General features: G+C 38.7%; 1 protein-coding gene across 1 annotated transcript in view; it reads right to left on the bottom strand.

The window, feature by feature from the left end:
• DNAH9 (dynein axonemal heavy chain 9) overlaps positions 1 to 20500 on the bottom strand; it is a 327356-nt gene that overhangs the window by 141612 nt on the left and 165244 nt on the right. Inside the window, exons 37-41 of the mRNA XM_023529851.1 lie at positions 18946 to 19119; positions 18258 to 18465; positions 7288 to 7453; positions 5527 to 5629; positions 4727 to 4966 (exon numbers count right to left, since the gene is read on the bottom strand). Coding sequence (XP_023385619.1) covers positions 4727 to 4966; positions 5527 to 5629; positions 7288 to 7453; positions 18258 to 18465; positions 18946 to 19119 — 891 coding nt within the window. The remainder of the gene's footprint in view (positions 1 to 4726; positions 4967 to 5526; positions 5630 to 7287; positions 7454 to 18257; positions 18466 to 18945; positions 19120 to 20500) is intronic.

Here is a 20500-nt window from a genome sequence, read left to right as displayed (position 1 = left end):
TTAAGCAACCATTAACTTAAAATAGATTGCTTTAAACATAGATTGGTATATATGAAGCACATGGTAACCATAAACCAAAAATCTACAAGAGATATAAAAATCTACAAGAAGGAAAGAGGAAAGAATCCAAACACAACACTACAGAAAGTCATCAACATACAAGAGAAGAGAGCAAAAGAATAAGAAAAGAACAGAGAACTATAAAAACAATCAGAAAAAAAACTGCATACCTATTAATAATTACTTTAAATGTAAATAGAATTAATGCTTCAATCAAAAGGAGAGTGGATAAAGAAAATGTGATATATATATATACATAAATATGAATATTATCACTTGACCATAAAAAAGAATAAAGTCTTATTATTTCCAATAGCTTGGATGAACCTAGATGGTATTGAGTTAAGTGAAATAGGTTAGACAGAGAAAGACAAATACCATATGATTTCAGTTATATGTGGAATCTAAAAAGCAAAATAAATGAACAAACAAGGTGGAAACAAACTCATAGATATAAAGAACAAACTAATGGTTGCCAGATGGGATGGAACCTTAGAGGCTGGGTGAAAAAGGGAAAGGGATTAAGAAATACAAATTGGTAGTTACAAAACAGTCACAGGAATGTAAAGTACAGCTTGAGACATATTAACATTACAATAATATTATAATAATAATACATGGTGTCAGATGGGTGCAAGACTTATTGGGAGGATCACTATGTAAGTCATATAAATATCTAACCAGTATGCAGTACACCTTATATTATTGACATTCAATAATATAATATTGAATATCAACTGTAGTTGAAAAATAAAAATAAAAAAAGAAATAGATGACATCAACTTCTTGTCACAACTGGTAAATAAAGAAAAAATCTGAATTGTCTAATATGTATCAAAGAAATTGATTCATAGTTTAAAATCTTCCACAAAAAAAAATACAGATGATTTCATCAGTAAATTCTTCCAACACTTAAAGAAGGCACAATATAATCTTTTACAAAATCTTCCAGAGAGGAGACTAAAAGGAAACACTTCCTAATGTATGTTATGAGGACTTTATAACCTTAAAATAATAGAAGAAAGAAAAATTATAGGACAATCATTAATATAGATGTAAAAATTTATATAGAAAAAATAGCAAATGGAATCCAGCAAAATATAAAAAGTTTAACATGTAATAGCTAAACTGGATTGATCTCAAAAGTGCAAGGTTGAACTTACATTTAAAAATAATCAAGATAATTTATCACAGAAAAAAAGGAGAAAAATGATGTAATTATTTCAATGGATACAGAAAAATCATTTATTATGTTTCAACATATGTTCATGATTAAAACTCTTAGTAAACTATAAAAAGGAAGAAATTTTCTTACTCTGGCAAACAGTATCCACAAAAATCCTATAATAAACATCATACTTAATGGTCAACTATTAAAAGCTTTCCCTCTCAAATTAGGAATGCAACAAGATGTCATTCTTACTACCATTCTTCAACATTGTACAGGCAATTGTAACCAGCACAGTAAGACAAGAAAAATAAATTAGAAGCTTTAAAGACTGGAAAGAAAGAAATTGTTACTACTGTTATTTTTTACCACCAACATGATTGTATATATAGGTACGAATGCAATATTGAACAAACATAAAAATATTTACCATATGATTCTCTTTACATAAAGTCCAAAAATAGGCCCAAATAACTTATGATGTTAGAAGTTCAGACAATACTCCTGGGAGGAGGAGGAAAGAGTGAATGGAAGGGAGCCAAGGGGGGCTTCAGGGATGCTAAGAATGTTCTATTTCTTGATCTGAATTGTGGTCACATAGGCATGATGACTTTGTGACAATTAACCAAGCTGTATGCTTATGACTTAATATGCTTTTCTACTTGTATGTTATACTTCAAAAGTTCATTTTTAAAAAAATTCAGTAAGCCCCTTTAGTCCCACACATATCTCTCAGTCTCTTCCTCCTCAGCTCTCCAAGGTATCAGCCATGTATGAGATGTGGAGGGCAGGAAGAAGCACCAACCAGGAATCCTGACTTCCAGGACCTTGTTTTACAGTGAGGTGTGCTATCAGTTGAAGTTTATAAAGCCTTGTTATAGCCAAACTCTCAGGCTGAGTGAAAATTAAGGGCCGAGTCAGTGTGAGCATGTCAAGTTACAAACTTTTCACTATCTCAGACAGTTAGTTATGTGTGACATTGAGATGGGAACAGTTAATGATTTCTGCTGCTCAGAGCACTATCAAATTCTGTCCTAATTAAGACAGAAGGCAATGTAGCGACTGTCTGAATTACTGAGTCTTAGATCAAGCTGGATGGAGAAAAACAGTGCTTGTCTCCTAGTGGGCCTTCAATCATACTCTTAAGTTCTTCTGTCAGTCAGGCCTTCAGAAAAGCAGGCAGTCAGGGAGGAGTGCATAGGGAGGTTGTGGTCAAGCTTTGAGGAAGGTGAAGAGCTGTTTGGTTGAAGGGTGGCAGGTGGTGCAGTAGGGGATGCACATTCCCATACTTGTAGCAGGTGGCTGACAGCTGGTTGGCTGCAGAGAGGTTTGCTTGGGACAGAGTTCAGGGGGTTGCCCTTCAGGCTACTTGAGTCAGGTAAAGAAACAGGCCAGGAGAAACAAGAGACTCACCCTCACTCCAGTATCTCATCTGGTTCTTCCTCAACATCGTACCAGTAGCCACTAAAACAAGCCTGGAATAGAACCTTCCTTCCTCAGGAAGCCTTTTTTGCCCCAAATTACCAGTTATGTGATCATGCTCAAGGCATTTTATTTGTCTGCAGTCATTTCTACATTGGAAATAATCTATATTTTACCTCATGTGGTTGTTATGATTAAATTATTAGCTAATAGATGTGAATGGCTTAGGATTGTGCTCAATAAATATTACCTATTATTACAGACTAAAGTAAGGCTTTTTATGAGGGCCCACTCTGGTTTCAAATTACCTTCCCAATCTCACCTGTAATCAACCCCTCCATATTGCTCTCCGTTCCCACCAGACCAGACTACTTGTTATTCCACTAACATCGTTTATACTTTTCTACTGCCATGAGCATTTATGGTATCATCTACTAGCTGATAACTTCTCTGAGTCTCTGTTAAATTGGTGCTTCTGGTGAAAGAGGCTAATGTCTATTTTCCCTTTAGTTCTGCCACTATGAGCAATGTGAATTTGATCAAATGACTGTAACTTCTTTATTTTTTCACTTAGAAAATGAAGATGGAAATGTACCCACTTCATTGTGCTGCAGTGAAATTTAAGAGAGAGATTGTGTGATAAAACATGTCTTTCTCAATTAATATTCAATAAATGGGAGATAAGAGTGGGCGTATACAAACTTTGCCATCATCCAGGTTTGAGAGCTATTGAACTGTGACCTTGATAGGCTTGGAGCTGAGTCTTTCTTGCTGCTTTAAGTATCTTATGCTTCTCCTTATTAGCAGTACAGATGAGAAGGACAGAATGATGTGGCGGAAAGGAACCCAAAGACCTAGATTCTGGTTCCAGTTCCTTCACTGGATGGCAGTGTGTCTTAGGCAAATCTATATAATCCCTGTGGGTCTTTGTTTCCTCATTTTTAACTGAAGTTATGTTTGGGAGAGACATAATCCAACCAGAAATGCTGTCCTGAGCCCACTTACTTGTGTTCTCAGAAACTTGACCTTGCTGTAGGGCTCAGTGGTAAGACTTTCTGAGGCATAGCTCTTCTATCTTTGACCTTTTTAATGTTTAGTAGTTTTCTGCTCCTTACAGTCAAGAGCCCTGCGTGGAACACATAGGCCTTATATCCTCAGGGTCTAGACTTTTGCTATTCTCAAGTTCCCCAGAGTCCTAGCTCCACAGGTGGTGGCTGGGTAATTATTTCCAAATACATGTGTTCCTCTGGAGGGTCATGTTTCACTCTCTGATCTCACTGACATTTTCCTACAAGTGTGGCCTCTGTTTGGTGTGAAAAGTATCCTTCCCTCAGTAATGGCTTAGTGCCATTTTGGGGAGAGGTTCCCTGAAAAGTAGTTTGTGTAGGTTCTTGTCCAGGATGGGAGAGTTGTGGATGTCACCATGTGAGGATGCTGTATCTGACCAAAGGGAAGAGAGGGGCAGAGTCTGCTACATTGCCCTCTGGAAGTTTTAATAGTGGAGGGCCAGGCAACTGGAAGCAATGGGCAAAAAACAGGTCATCATATAAGCAGCTGGAATGATTGGAAATGGCTTTGGCCTGGAAAAGAACCTGGACTATTTAGGACAGAGACATCCCAGGGGTTGACAGATGATGTCTTAGGAATGTTACAGTACGGCTTCTTCAGGAAGCAGACTTAGCCTGCATGGTTTGGGGGACACTCTTTTTTATCCCAATAACAATAAATTTATGACCAGGGACTACAGTATACTTTTCTCTTTCTTCTGTGCCATTTTCCTTCCTAGGCATTCTGGAATCAGTAAAGAACATTATCCCCAAGATGCTGAGTCTTCTCCAGCCCAAAGGAATCAACTCAGAAATGGTTTCTGCTTACTGAGAAATAATTTAGTCAACAAACAGAACTCTATTTTGTTGAAATTATGGAGCCCATGACACTCTGTTTACCTGTTTATATTTATGACTATGTGAACTGTGCCTTCGCTAAAAGTTTGGCATTAACTATTATTTTACTAAGAATGGGAGGAACTGGAACACCACTAAATCTTCTAGGGGGTATCAGAGAAGATGAACTCACCTGGAAAATGTTGGCAAAGTCTCTGAGGTTAAAGATATAGTGGAATTTGATTGCCGTGGGTAGGAATGTGGTGGCTATTTTCTGGTGGAAAGTAAGGGCTAGGTTGATCAGCTGGGGGATGGATTTCTGCAGTGATGCTGGGAAGTTTCCAAGCTTTAGGTGGTGAGTCAGGATGGTGCTGTAGATGGAGGACAGGGCGTCTGCTCCCGGAAAAGAGAGGACAAACACACTGAAGTGACGCTGTACAAGGAAACAGGCATGTGGAGGAGGCCCAAGTTAGACATCCATTATCACAAAGTAAAAGTGATCTTTTCTGAATTTGGATAAAACAATTAAGAATTCTTATCAGGGCTTCGAATTCTATATTCTGGTCACATTTTCCACCTGAAACCCACTCATGTTGAGTATAAAATAATGGGCTTTGGACCTTGGGTCAAAGATGTAGTAAGGGGTAGTAGGACATGAATTGAATTTGGCCTCAGGGAATCTGAATCCAAATCTGAATCTTATATTCAGTGCATCCACATGACCTTGGGAGAGTCATTTCATTTCTCTGAAGTTTTCTTGTTGTGAAGAGTGAATTAAATCAGATAAACTCTACAACCACTTCCAGCTCTAAAAGCTTCATGACTCTGGGTCTATGAGTTTCTCTATCTTCCTAGAAATATGAGTCAGCATCTGATATGATTTATCACTTTAAAAGGCTAGACAGGGGAAGGGCCAATTGTTATTTATGATCAAGTGACATCAGCCCTGGTAAGGCAGTATTTAGGACCACATTACTACAGCTCCTCCCATACCTGAAGCCGTGGGTTTATGGTGAAGCTGCCTGCAGTAGGGTTCATACAGGAAACATACTGTACATTCATGATCTCCTTTAGAGACAGCTTGTTCCGATCATACCTGAAACAGTCAGAAACCACAGGTGAGAATCATGTGAGGGACTAGGTAGGTGAATGCATTGTCAGGGTGATATGTGATGTGCTGCCCTATCATTCATGTGTTAGGTTAAAAAAAAAAAAAGTCTAGATCCACTGGTAGAAATTCAGAAGATACAAGAGCCTAGGACAAAATCCTGACGGATCCAATATTTATGGAAATAGCATAGGAATAAGAGACCACAAAGATGGACTAAGAGATAGGAGAAAAATCAGGGGTGCATGGCACCCCAGAAAGCAAAGAAAGTCAGTATTTCCAAAAGGAGAAGGCAGTCAACCACGTCAAGTGCTACAGAGAGAATAATAATGATGGTGGCTCGACAGGGACTTCATAATAAAGATACAGTTAGTACTTGAGCAACAACAGTTAGTAAAGTAGGGGAAATAGAAACTAAATAACAGTGCACTGAAAAGTGAGTGGGAAATGAGGGAATGAAGACAAATTATATTGGTTATGCAGGGAGAGAGAGACAGAGCAATAGTTAGAAAATGATTTTTTTTTAAGACAATGGAAGAAATTATACAAGTTTAAATAATGATTTGAAGGAGACAAGGGGAGTAGTTAATAAAGTGAGGATTTCAAGAGGTAGAAAAAAGTAGAATCACGATGCTGGTGGGTGGTTAAGCCTTAGGGAAGATGTCACAGGAAGAGAGAGAAAAGGATGCATGGGGATGCAAGTAAGTTCTATCGATGCAGAAGCAAGAGAAAGAGATGGCATATGATTATCAGCTGAGGTAAGGTGGGAAGCTTGAGGAGAGGGTATGAAACAGAAACTTCTGAGGGTGGAAATGTAAACATATGAAAGCAATATGGTAGAATTTCCAGGAAGTTTCTACTTCCTGTTTAAGGTTTGCAACCATGTATTCAAAGTAGAACTAGTAAGCATGGCTGATTTTCTTTTCCAGTATATATAGTTCAGCTGCTCAGATGCTCAGATGCTGGTGTGGAGATTGTGGGTGGTTGTACATGTCAGGCATCCAACAAAGACTTAGAAATGAATGAAAGGCAACTCCGGTTACCATTGCAACTATAGTTCTCTCTGAATTCCCTCTTCATACTTCCCATTCTTTTGCAACAGCCCATTCAATGTGAAGTAGAAAGGTGAGCCACAAGGGTCTCAAACCATTGACTTGCTTTTTTTTTTCTGGCAAGTTCAGATCTTTTGCTATTAAAAACTATACTGTTGCAAGAGATAATGAGACCCTGTAAGTTGCTCTGAAAAGATGAAAGCTGTTTAGACCCTCAGACACAGGTGCACTGTATGGTATGTTAGGTGTTACCATGGAAGTGCTTGCTCAGTGCTATGGTCGGAGGAGGGGAGTGGTTAATTCTGCTTTGGGGGTTTGGAAGGTAACTTTTGAGATGAATATTGATGAAACGGGTTGGCTTTTTTCCTTAGATGAGAGCTCAATACTTTCTTTTCACGTAGGAAGTAAGGCCCCTGTCTGAAAATATACTCCAGGAAATGGAGAATTCCACCAGGAACGGGGTTTGCCATGGGGATTCTAATCTGGCATCAGAACGAAACTGAAGTTTGCAGCTTCAGTGGAATAATGACTGGCCTACAGCCCTGCTTTAATCGTTCCGCCCGCCAGCCCCGGTGCCTTTGTGTGCGCTCTTACCAATGGCCATAGTCCAGGTGCTGCCTGATGATGGTATGGGGCTGCACAGTTCCATAGGCATCTACCTCAGGCATGTTCATGTCATCAATGAAATAGATAAGCTTTTTATTCCCTGGGGGACCATAATTTCTGCCAGCCTTCTTTTCTAGAGGTTTCTCCAAGACACCTAATGAGAGAGCCAGTTAGTGAGGAAAAGACATTCAAACCTCAGATACCAGTACTAAGACAGTACAGTTGTCAAGGATGAGCAATGATGCTGTGTGCATTTGTGTGCAAATAACAGCAGCAGCTACTACAGATATAAGCATTCTACAGGACCAGAAGGTGACATTGGAATTATCTGGCAGCAATGGTGACTATATCTACCAGGCATTGAATGTCTTACTATGTGAAGTGTGTTAGGTTTTTACAAACATTAATTATCTCAGTTTTTCCTTCCCATATCACTGTAAGATAAGTACTATTGTCTCATTTTACAGAAGAGGAAACTGAGGCTCAGAAGAACAAAGCAACTTCTCTAAGATAGAGCCAGGATACAAATCCAGAGCAATTAAATGACAAATCCATGCTCCTTCTATGATACTTGTGGTCTCAGTTTTCTTTGTTTATAGACCAGAAATAGAAGATACCTTGACTGTCCCAAGGCCTCATATTCTCCCTCAGGAAATCTGCAAATAACCAGATCCTGAGTAGACCTGCTTTCTATACCTAGAATAGCAGAGGAGCATGAAGGCTGTGGCTTCCATCCCAGAGCTGGGTGGAGGCCCCTCCCACCTTTGGGATAAAAGAGAGGAATTAGTAGATACTTTGTCAACAGTGTTCTCAAATAGTTCTCCTCCTGGGATTTTCCCTGAGGGAGAATAGAAACAATAGTCTCAGAGAATTTTCCAGAAGCTTCCAGTATCATGAAGGGCTTGCCCACCCATCTTTAGGTTATCAGGTCCTCTACCAGAGCATCTCAATGTCTTTCTGCAGAGGCAGTACAGACTCTCTTCTGGAGTTATTTCTTCAATTATCCAGCCAGAGGGAAGAAATCAAATAGTATCATTTCCTAGCCTGACAGGACTTGCTTAGAACAAACTTAATAGGGTAGAAGTATATATATATTTTTCAACCAAGCAATTAAATATTTATGTATTGCTAGAACCAGCACTTCCTATTACAGCTTGAAGCTCTAAGAACTGTCTGATTCCTTTTCCTGAAAAACAAGTTTGTAAACAAGGAGAAAGGGTCAATAGACATATGAAGGTGACAGATAGAAAGACAAGTTACTTCAAGAAGCTTGAATATTCTAATTTTCTGGTCCTGAGTTAAAGTAAGTGTTTAAAATATGAATTAAATTTAAATTTAATTAGCATCCAATTAACATACACTATCAACCAATTAATCAACCAACACCTTTTTCCCCCGCTAAGGATATAACAAATATATATATGAGATCTGTCAAAATGAAATATAATTAATGGGCTGCCAAGGACATGTTTTTGAAAACGGTCCTTCTAGTAGACAATCCTCTCCTTAGGAAGACTTGTTTTTCCTCCTCCCAAAGCAGTGATATTCAAATCAACCTCTGGAATTAAGCAGACCCTGTAATTTGGGCTGATTAAGCTCTTTATGCTTCTAAAGGATTATTAAGGAGAAAAACATGTCGGTTAGCAAGAAGTGGCCTTAGAATGCACTAGATTATTTCAAAAACACGATGTTAAGTACCTTGAGGAGAGGACTTCCTGGGAAAAGGCACACACACTTTTGATTCCTTCTTAGCCAAGCTATGCTCCAAGTCACATCTAGGATGGAATGGTAGCAAGTTACTCTGTTTCCAGCCAGAACTGGAGGAGCAGAGTGGGTTTAAGTTTCAGCAAACATGTTGATGTTGAAGGTGCTAAACACTTGAGACATATAGAGAAATGTGACCCTCCCACCATGTTTCTGGCTGAGAGTCAAGCCCATACCTGCATCCCGAGTTCATCTGTACTATCTTACTGAATTTGTTCATATGGAACGACTTGGCGTTCAGCTAGTGGTCATATGGAGCAGCACTAAGATGCCCTCTATGTTTTTATTCATGCTTTTTCTCCAGCACTATTTTACTACCATTTTAAAGAGCAATTTCATTTTCCAAGTGGGTTCCCATTTGTATCTCATTTCACTGTCTCCAGTGCTACCATCCTTGTCCAATGGCTCTCACCTGGAAACTACAAAATCCTCCCAAATGGTTTTCCTACTTTCACCCAGGTCCCTTCACTATATTCTCAAAACAGCAAACAGGGTATCCTTATAAGAGGTAAGTCAGATCATGCCAGTCCCCTGTTTAAAACTCTCCAGTGGCACCCCATCTCACTTGGGGCAAAAGCCAATCTGGTCACATCCACAAAATTTGCATCTCTGTTTTTCTCTCCTGTTGCTCCCATCTTCACTCTCTCTGCTCCAGCCACCTTGATTCTGACACACTAGCTGCCTCAGGGCCTTTGCTCTGGTTGTTTCCTCTGCCTGGAATCCTTTTCTCCGAAATGCTAGCACAGTTTGCTCTCTTAATTCCATCAAGTATTTATTTACTCAAATGCTATTTTCTCAGTAAGTCCCTCTCTGGCACTCTATCTAAAATTAACCTCCTACCTCCTATTCCCTGTCCCCACTTCATTTTTCTCCATAACACTTATTACCACTTAATATCCTAAATGTCCTACTTATTTATCTTGTTTATTATCTCACCTCTTCCACACTCTAAACTCCATGAGGCCAGGAATCTTTTTCTGTTTGTTTTTTTTTTCATTATCGTAACCCTAGCACATAGAATATTATCTAGCATAAAGTGCATGTTCAAAAAACATTTATTAAATAAACAAATGAATGAATTTTATTATTATAACAAATCTCATCAATAGGCAAAGAAAGACTTATTATCCCCATTTTGTAACTAAGGAAACAGATGCTAAGGCAGGTTAAATGCCTTGCTGGAACTAGAATCCAGGTCTGTTGACAATGATTTTACTGTTTCTTTCATATCATCAGAAGAAAGTCCTTGCAAGCCCTCACAGCCCAACCTTTCTCTAGGGTCATCCCTGATAATCCCAGTCTTATCGATTCCTCCAGTTTCTGAACTCTAGAGCAGTACATTCATTCATCCATGGAGCAATACTATGGAGGACTTGACGTGCAGTATGTCATTGACTCCTAAGAGCAGCCCTATCCCGTATTATCATCAGCTTTTTAAAAAATCTTTTAACAAACAGGAAAACTGAGGCTTAGAGGAATTCACAGGCTTTATCCAAGGTCATACACAGCTACTGAAGGCAAAGCCAGGATTCTAACCTGGCTTACCTCATGTAACCACTACTGCAAGCTACTTCTTAGATATGACTACAACATGGCTCCTGCCCTTGAGAAACCTCCAGTTTGGTTAACTCGTTTTCTGACCATACTTTTGACAGAGATCATTAGTAATTAATCATGTCTTACTTGGCATCGACATGATTTGTGTACCTGTGTTTGAACTATTTTCCTTCCGCATTATCTAATTTTTCACGTGTTAAGATGTTTCAGTTATATTATGAGGGCTTTGAGTTTATTCTTTCAAAAATAACATCCTTTGCATGATTATAAAAATAATACATATTCATTATATAAAGATTAAAAAGCACAAACAATCACAATGATGAAAATGAAAATTGTCCATAATTCTGTCGCCTAGCAATAAGCATTACTTTCAAGTCTACTTGCTCTGGCAAATTTTTCCTTTACAAAATCAGAATTATACTGAATATTCTACTTGTATATGTTTTTTTATTTCACATATTGTAAACATCTTTATATGATAATACATATCCTCCTAAAAACTTGATTTTAATGGCCACATTGTGTTCTATAATTTGGAGGTATCGAAATTTATGGAATGGTTTCTTTATTGTCTGAAACGTGTTGTTTTCAATTTTTTTATACGTTGGAGCTCCCTTCTCCCATTCCAAGCAGAGTGTGTTGCCTACTAGAGAGAAATCTTTGGTGATTTAATTTTGTGTCATCTCCTTTTTGGAAAACACTAAGGTAAGTGGACGAATATTGTCTACCTGTAATAATGGAAGCTCGATGCTCCTTTGAGGTTGAGAGTTTGATCAGATCTTATATGGTCCTGTCCAACCTTAAACTTTTAATGAACAGGTTACAGAGATTCATTTTCCATAAAGACTCAGACTCCTGGCTCCTGCCTAATTGGTATGATTAAGCACTGAAATATTTGTTGAACTAATAATTTAAATTGCAGTTGGTTGGTAAGAGAATTCAGAATTGTGAAGAGCATCACCTTTGGCTCATTCTCTCTATACTGCAAATATAAGCCCCTAGATGCTTTGATCAAGTTCTTTGCTCATCTATTTCCCTTTCTAAACTATCGTGTCTATGGGTCATTGCAAATTATTTTTTTTATATTAAAAATGATATTTTTAAAAAGAATGAGAAGAAGTGTAAGGTATATTAATAGACATAAAACAGACCAATTAAAATAAAGACTAAAATGGATTCCAAAACAATATTGAATTATTCGCACAGGTAATCTAAGATGGCATAGTTACTGTTCCCAAATAAAAATGTATCTCACATTGTCCATTATGAAGTGCCTACTTGAAAGCTCAGAACTAAATCTGTGTTTAATTACAGTAATCATGTCATCTCAGAATACCGGTACAAATTCATTTCTACTTTGTATGAAAAAATTTTTCAGGTACAAAATTCTAAAAAGCGTATATCAGGGATACTTACAAAAGGTTTATCAGGCTACAAATGGGCGTGATCTTCTACTGAATTTTACAGAAAATATAAAAATAACTTAAAATTATCTTTTATCTCCTAACTTTCAACCAAACCCAAGGGCAGATCATTAAATTGTAACTCAGTGAAGGGAATGAAAGCAGTGCAACTCGGTTGTAGAGTTTAGAGAAGCTAGAAGAACAGAGAATGAGCACAGATCTCTGCCCCTCTCAACTTGAGATGCCAGTGTTATTGATCTGTGCCTTGTGCAGCTGTCGGAGAGCAGTCAATTGAAGTCTGAGTGTTTCCATGACCAACTAAAGGGCCTATTTTATTTACCATCAAAGAGAAAGATACCCATGTGCTCTAGATATTAGATGGACAGAAGCAATGTTGGCATTCTACTATGAAAATTCAGATATCTGACTTACAGTCTTAGCAAAGCAGAAGGCCACTACAGCTTGATGAAATAAGACAGCTTGGTTATTAACTCATTGTGTGACTTAGAGATTAGTCACTTAACACCTCTCAGTCTCATTTTCTCATCTTGTAAAGATAGGGACTATCATCTCTGTGACGGACACCATTTATAACTCCTTTCTCTTTAGTCACTTTCCAGTTGGGGTGGCCCTGTGACACAGTTCTGAATGAAAAGACACAGACATAAGTGTATGTTCCTGGAGAGCTCTCATTTCCTGACATGGGCAACAACTTTCCCCTTTATCCTTTTTTTTTGTTTTTCATTTAGAATGAAGATGTAATGGCTGGAGCAGCAGCCATCCTGCCACTTTGAGGGAGCAGCTAAGAGAATAACAGATATTATAGCATTAATATCACTGAATCATTGATTTAACATTAGCCACTGCCTACCTCAAGACTCCTTGTTGAATGAAAAAAAAAAATCTCTGTTAATGCCACTATCATCAGATTTTCTGCTGCTGGCAGTGGAAAGCATTATGGATACAGTATCTCGTTGGGTGGAGAAGATTAAATGAAGCTAAAGCACAAAGTCTGGTATATTACAAACATTAAATAAAGAATGTGTTATTCACACTGGTGAGAAATGTGAATGCCTGGAAACAAAACCCCCATTTGTATTTAAAAGAGTTCTGAATCTGTGTTTAGAAAAGTACTCAATGAAGACCTTAGAGCTGGATGTAATGAGAGAGAGGAGAGATGCAGGGAGTATCAAGAACCTGCCTTCTCTATTAAAAAAATATATATGACTTTGAGAAAAATGGTATGTGATGGACTAGCAGAATGAGTAAGCTGCCAAATATACCCCTGGAGATCTTGATGAATTGCCCATTTGAAAGTTAGAACATTTCTTCCAAAAACATTATTTTTGTTTTAGCATAGTTTATGTTAAATTCTTTTTTTCAAGCAAAAAGAGATTTGCATGTATTCCCTTTGTTTTGGTAGTTGTGGCTTAGAAATTAATGCATAATATTTATAAATTCATAATTTGAAGACTTTAATATTATTATAATAACAGCTTCCATTTACCAAGCACTCATTGTATGCTAGGAATCATTCTGAGTATTTTACATATTTTATCTTGCTATTCAGGAATAAAAAGAATGAACTATTGATATACTCAACAACATGAATAAATCACAAAATCATACTGAATGAAAGAAGCCAGACAAAAAAAAAAGAGTATATATTGTATGATTCCATCATATCAAATTCTAGAAAATACAAACCAATATATTGTGACAGAAACAGATCGGTGGTTGCCTAGACACAGGGTTGGGTGGGGGTTGGGTGAGAGGGAGGCATTACCAAGGGACATAATAAACTTTCAGAGGTGATGGATATGTTCATTATTTAGATTGTAATGATGGTTTCATAGGTGGGTGAAATTTTCAAAACTTATTGAATTGTATACTTTAACATGTGCCATGTAGTGTATATAAATTACAACTTAAAAATGCTTTTTTAAAAGTGAAAATATTTTTAAAAATTATACTGCCTTTTAGTAGGAAAATGAATAAATAGCCATGATTTATTCACACAATGGACTTCTATGCAACAGTGAAAAGCAATGTATCAAAACAGATAATGATTTAAAAAGTTGCCAAAAGAAGTTAGAGTATGACATATATTTAAACTTTAAATGCACACAACAGTATGTATGTTTATGGGTACACATATGTATAAAAAGTGTAAATTTGGAATGATATACAACTTTACTACTCCAATTAATAAGGGGCATGAAGGAAGAAGGGATGGGAGTGGTGTATTGGCTGTACTTATAATGCTAAGATACATAGCAAAATGACGAAATGTTAACATCTGTGAAATCTGGGTGGTGGGCACATGGGCATCTGTTACATTATTTTCTGTACTTTTTTACATGATTGAACTACTTCATAATTTTTAAAAAGTTTAAATAATTCTCCATCCCACTCTCAGCATCCAATTTCCCTTGCCAGGGGCAACTGCTGTTATCAGTTTCTTATGTGTCTTCCTGGAAATATTCTAAGTATATCTATAAGCATATATAAATATATACGTGTGTGTTAATTTTTATATATCTCTTTTTAAGCAAGACAGAATTTGGAGCATACTATGCATACTATTCTGCATCTTTCTTTTGTCACTCAACAAAGCTTTAGAGATAGTCCCAATTCAATTAATATAGAATTGCCTCATTCTTCATAATAATGCTTAGCATTCCATCATATGGAAAATTAGGCTATTTCCCATCTTTCACTATTAAAGACATATTATAAGCACACATTTTGCACACCGGTCTGGGTGTACTACCCGCCTTTAAATCAGACTATGCCATATCACATTCGATATTTTCTTAAGGGCTTAAATACAAACAGCAGTGAAAACACTGGGCAGCAAAGAGTGATTGGCTCATGAGGTAGGTGAGACAGCTTGCCTCTTGTCTAAATGATAACAGAATATTCACTTTCTGGGTTCCTGTATCTCCTTTTATAAGTTTTCTATTTCTTCTTAGATATTAACTGGATTTCTGGCTCCCACTTTTCTGTTAGTAACATTATTTTTCCATTTTAGAAGCCATTTCGTTGCTTCTAAAATGTTCTGGGCTAAGACGTCAAATAATCAAAGTTGTTTGGGCTGTGACTAAAGTAAGAGGAAGGAGCTTCCAAGAAAAGGAAGTCAGCATTTTTCAGAATTAAGAGTTTGAGCTTTGCTGCATAGACTTTGTTACATTTATGCAAGCTACTCAAGGGCTTTAGGTTACTCTCCAGTTCCTAGCTGGTTCTGGATAGGTAAGGTGAAAGGACAGATGCTTCATCCATCACCTAGTGTGAGAAGAGGGATGGGACCCAGAGGCCACTAGGGAATTAAAAAGAGACAGAAAGTGTGTTTTGATGTATGGCCAGCTGCAGTGAGGAGCCAGTGTTCATCCTGGTTCTATTTGACAGCATCCTGGAACTTTTTAAAAAATAATTCTCAGTGTTCTGACAGGAGGGAAGGACAAACTCCTCCAGGTGAGGTTCCGAGAGTAGGAGCAAGAGGTTCAGGCAATGTAAGAAGCTCATCTTCTCTTTCTTGGCTATGAATTCTTCTTCTCTATTTACAGTACTTTTTATATTATAAAACCGTAATAGGATTCTAGAAAATAACTTCTTGAAATACTCAAATAGTAACACTAATGATAATAGTAATAATATCAAATATTTATTGCAGTTTCCAACGTATTTTCTTACCAGGGAGGTAATGTTGCATAATGGTTAGAATATAGACACTGAAGTCAGACTGTCTGGCTTCAAACCATGGCTCCACCACTTACTGTGTGGCTTAGGGGAGCTTATTTAACATCTTTGGTTTTCTCATCTGTAACATGGGGATGATATAAGTAAGTACTTACTTCCCATCGCAGGGCTGTAAAAGATTAAATAATTAAAAAATGTGTAAAAGTCAAATCTGAGGTAGTACCTGACAAACACCTGGTGAATGTTTGATAAATGTCAGTTATCATCATCATCATCATTATCATCATCAGTGTAGTTGTAAGTAACAGTAAAAATTGGTGTAAATGAACAGAGCTGACAATCTGATCAGTCACTGGACTCAAGGCTTGCCAATAAGTGTAGTGGTAATATCTTTCCATGAACATAAAGAGAAATTATGTTAGGTAGACCAAACAGTGTTAACATGTGAACCAGCCAGGCGCGTAAAGTCTGCTTATGACTACTACTGGGAGCTAATGTGATGGTGCCAGGCCATTACAGAAGGTTATGACATTGCCTGACATAATGGTAGCTGAGGTCTCATGGAGTAAATATGAAGCTAGTGGTTTACTGGAGCTGGCTCTTGAGAGCTGATTGCTAAAACTGAGGAAATTTTGCAATCTGGTTGTTAAACACAGCCATTATTTAAAAAATAAAAAAATAAATCAGATAAACTTATAATTAAGTAAATTATATTAAAACAGATATAATAACATTCGAAATTCATTACATCCTAATTATTTTGCTACATTTCAACATTATCTATGCTCAAGATTGTTTTCACCTATTTTATCTGTAAAGCAGGAATATTGTTAATGGTGTGCTAATGTGCATTTCTTCTGGATTCCATGTTCACTGACATCACATTGGCAGCTTGAAATTGGTCATTGTGGTAGAATTTACACCAAGAAAATGGACAAAAATACAGACCGGGGCTTGATTCGTTTTGTTGATTGTATAGATTTAAGAAAATGCTAAAAAATATTAATTTTATAAAATGGGAAAATATTAATAATGCAGATTAAACTTAAAAATATATCATTCTTATAGCTGTTTACATTGTGAAAAGAACAAAAAATTGAAGTAGTTTTTCAGTATTCAAATAGAAGATGCTCACATTATTGACCAAGCAGTGAAGAGTCAACATAAATTTTCATGATTTCACCTTGTCTGGTTAACATTCATATGGGAATTATAGTCAATTGCAGAATTGGGACTAGGGGTGTAAAATACTTATCAGCTCAGTAGTAGATGAAACCCTGAGGAGATCTCTCTCAGTCACTGAAGGGGAGAGAGGGGATAATTTTAACTTCTATCAACAAGCTTCAGGCACTTAGCTGCTATGAGAGGTAGAGAGCAGAGACAACACTGCGTTCCACTAGGAATAAAGAGCTGGCTGGACCCTAACTCTGGAAGAGTTGGCAAAAGGTGCAGAAAGAAGGTGGGAAGTGAGCTAGTCTCTCACAGGGGAACTGGGGAAAGCAGAGCGCTGGCAACACCACAGTGCTTGCTTCTGGGGCTCACACTAGGCAGAGGGCACAGAATGACCAGATAAATAAAAATGGTTCAGGCTGAGCAGGTGGTGGTCAAGGTGTAGCCTGTTCTGCAAGTCTGCTGGCCTAAGGCCTGATGATATAGTCAGACAGGAAAAGTGCCAGGTTCACTTTTCATGTTATAAGCTATGGCTTATAACTTGCTGATCTGTAAATAGCACATACACTGAATTCCTCATTTTTAGAGGATTTTGCATGCTAGGGGTAGAGAGTGGGGCAAGGCTTTTACAGTGTGGGGCTTCCTCCCCAGGCCTGCCACTCCCCTTTTCTTTATGGGAGGTTGGTGTGGGCATTTCTTCGAAAGGAAACTGTTTCAAGGGTTATTGTAGCAAGTGTTTCTATAAAAAGAGGAAGTGACTCTAGTGAGAAGAAAACACCTGTAGTGAGCCTCTGACCCTGAAGTCACACCTAGGAGGCCTCATGTCTACTACGGAGCCTGGTGTGTAAACTCCCAGTGAAAAGTATGTTCCATGTGGTCAGATACTGGAAGTGCCACACCAGCCTTGCCTTTGGTGGTGACCTTGGGCAATCATGTACTTTTATCTAAGCCTCAGTTTCCCCCTTTATAAAATATGAAGGGTGAATGAAATGATCTCTAGATACATCAGGTGACAGAAATCTACAAGCCCATGCAGATCTCTCCATGGGTCTTCAGCAGGTTTTATCATCAAGGTGCTGAACTGCTCTGTGTTGAAATCCCTGCCCTGGAGTAATTTAGCAGGCCAGGGAGGAATGCAGGGAGAAAGGAAAGGGGAAGAGGGTGTGCTAAGGGTTGTTGGAGAACTGGGATGGGTATTGTAGAAGAGAAAGAAGAAGAAAAGCAAGAAGGGAATTGTGAGAGGAAATGTACTATCTAGCCGAGCAGGTACCTGATGCTCTCTCTACTCCAGCTCTTCTGCATCGGGCACCATGGCCACTCAGACACCCCACACCCTCTCCTCCATGCCTTCTGGGCCCTTACCCTGCAGCATCGCCGATGTTGTGTAGTAGTTAAATGGTACGTTTTTCATCAGGTATTTCTCGGGGTCAAGGCTAGCCAGCTGAGCTCCAACCAGCACCGATTTGCCTGTGCCCGCGGTTCCCACCAGCATGACCGGCCGCCGCTTCTTCATGAGCCGCTCCATAAAATAGCATACTCGGATGGTTTCACTTGTGTGCACCAAACAAGCCTGAAATGGGAACACGATGAGTGTGCCAGGGGCTCGTGGGAGAAACAGATGCACCGCCAAATGTTCTGGAGCATTTCAGAAGAAGGAATTCTGCTGTCATGGTGGAGCTCACCACCTCAGGCAGGAGGGTCTTCCCTAATATCCATAGTAAGACCATCCTATCAACTTATTCTCTGGGTAGAGAGCATTCTTTTCCTTCTCTGCCAGCTCTGTCTGCTTCCCTGTGGCCTCTCTAACACATTTCAGAAACTTCTGCCTTTGCTATCCCCCCTTTCCCTCCCAGGTTGACAGTGGGGTCTCGTAGTTACGTTATCTAGCCTTTTAGAGGATCTTATGACTTCATTGCACCTATGATTTCCTCCAAAAAAGTGAGTAGCAGGTGATGACTAATTCCTCTTGGATACTGATAAGGGGCTGCTACTAGAGTCATTGCAGATTCTTGGGGTCACTGTATGTCCTTGGTTACTCGGCCACACTCACCTGCAAAGGCATCTCAGGTTCAAATTCAAACTGGGGGATGAGCTTGGACCACAGCTCGAACTTTTTGGTCTCTGGATCTATGTAATAGTCAAAGATGGTTCCCTGGGAAGGGAACTTGACTGTCTTGAACTCTGTCAGCCACCATTTGCTGAATTCTGCCCGGTAGTCCACAAGCTGTCAAAACAAAGCAGGTCAGAGTCAAAGCTCTCCAGAGTTACAGAAGCCTGAACAGGCTGTCCTGGCATTAGGCAGAGGGTCAGGGCAGGGAACACAAGGTGCTCCTTCTTATGTAGGCCCGCTCGATGGGTCAGCTCCTCTAGGAAGGACATTCTTCTGGTGAGGGTCAGCCCTGAACAAAGCCCAGTAAAACAAGGGTCTTCCTTGAACATGTACAAGTGCCTCTGCTTGACCACACAGCTGGGCCTCCCTGGCACTGGTGCATCTCAGAGCCATTGGGGGGGGGGAAGGATAGAGAAAGGGTGATATAAGAACATGGAGGAGAGAGGGAGCCTGCAACCACAAAATGGGCAAGTGTGGACAAGAACTCCTGAAGAGATAAATTGGCCCCTATCTTAGACTCCTAAGACTCTGAACAATGTCCTGGATGGCAGCCAAAGATGAAATGAATAAAATGGTGAGTGTTGACACCTGGGAGCAGAGGGTCGTTAGTTGAGTGAGACGCCTCAGAGGGGAGTCAGGTACATAACCACAGGCAAATCTCTGCTCTCTGTGCTTCAGTTTCCCCATCTGAAATGAAGATCCTAGAAAAGAAGATTTCTAAGGTTCCTTCAAGAGCTAAAATTCTAAAATCTAGAGACAGCAGAGACAAAGCTATACTGGTCTTCTGACAGAAGGAATAGGTGGAGACACAATTTACATGAATACATATTAAATCATGAGCCCCTAAGGATAGGGCTCTGTACTCAAACTATCTTATTGTGTCTAAGCTACCATTTGCTGAATTGTGTATGTACACAAAACATACTTGAACTACTGGCAACCTTCTGGGGTAACAAATCCACTCTGAACATACAGATCTAGGAAAAATCCTAGAAAAGAAAGAGGCCCAGATTGGGCATTTTAAGAAACATTCTTAGAGGGTAGAACAAAGATGGAGTTCAAAGGCTGGACAGACCAAGGAACTAGGAACATGGCAATGAGTCTGGACTTGAAAGAAATGGCACTCCTTATTTTGTTGTCAATTAGGTAAGTAGAATAGAATTCTTTCACCGTAAAATGTGAATGAAAATAGGCCCTAAGGTAAGAACAGATTTGTTTGCTGTTCTTTCTGATTTTAATTCAGATTCAGGGGACACTATATTATCTCAATATTGCTCTCAGCAATCAGAAGCCTTAGGAAAAAAATTCTCATTTTTAACTCATGGAAAAAATTCTTGAAGACATTTAACTTTCTATGATTATCAAATTTTAAGTTTGTATGAAAAATCTGAGACAAGGGCCACCTCTGAAAAAAAGTCTTTTCCTTTTTTCAATTATACCTTGAGCTACCCGGTCAGTTTCTCAGCCAGACCATTAGCTGGATTGCCCAACATTG

Source organism: Pteropus vampyrus, unplaced genomic scaffold, assembly GCF_000151845.1.
Source record: "Pteropus vampyrus isolate Shadow unplaced genomic scaffold, Pvam_2.0 Scaffold44, whole genome shotgun sequence".
Lineage (NCBI taxonomy): Eukaryota > Metazoa > Chordata > Mammalia > Chiroptera > Pteropodidae > Pteropus > Pteropus vampyrus.
Note: the sequence above shows the minus strand (reverse complement) of the source record. Positions and strands in the feature narration are given on the sequence as shown.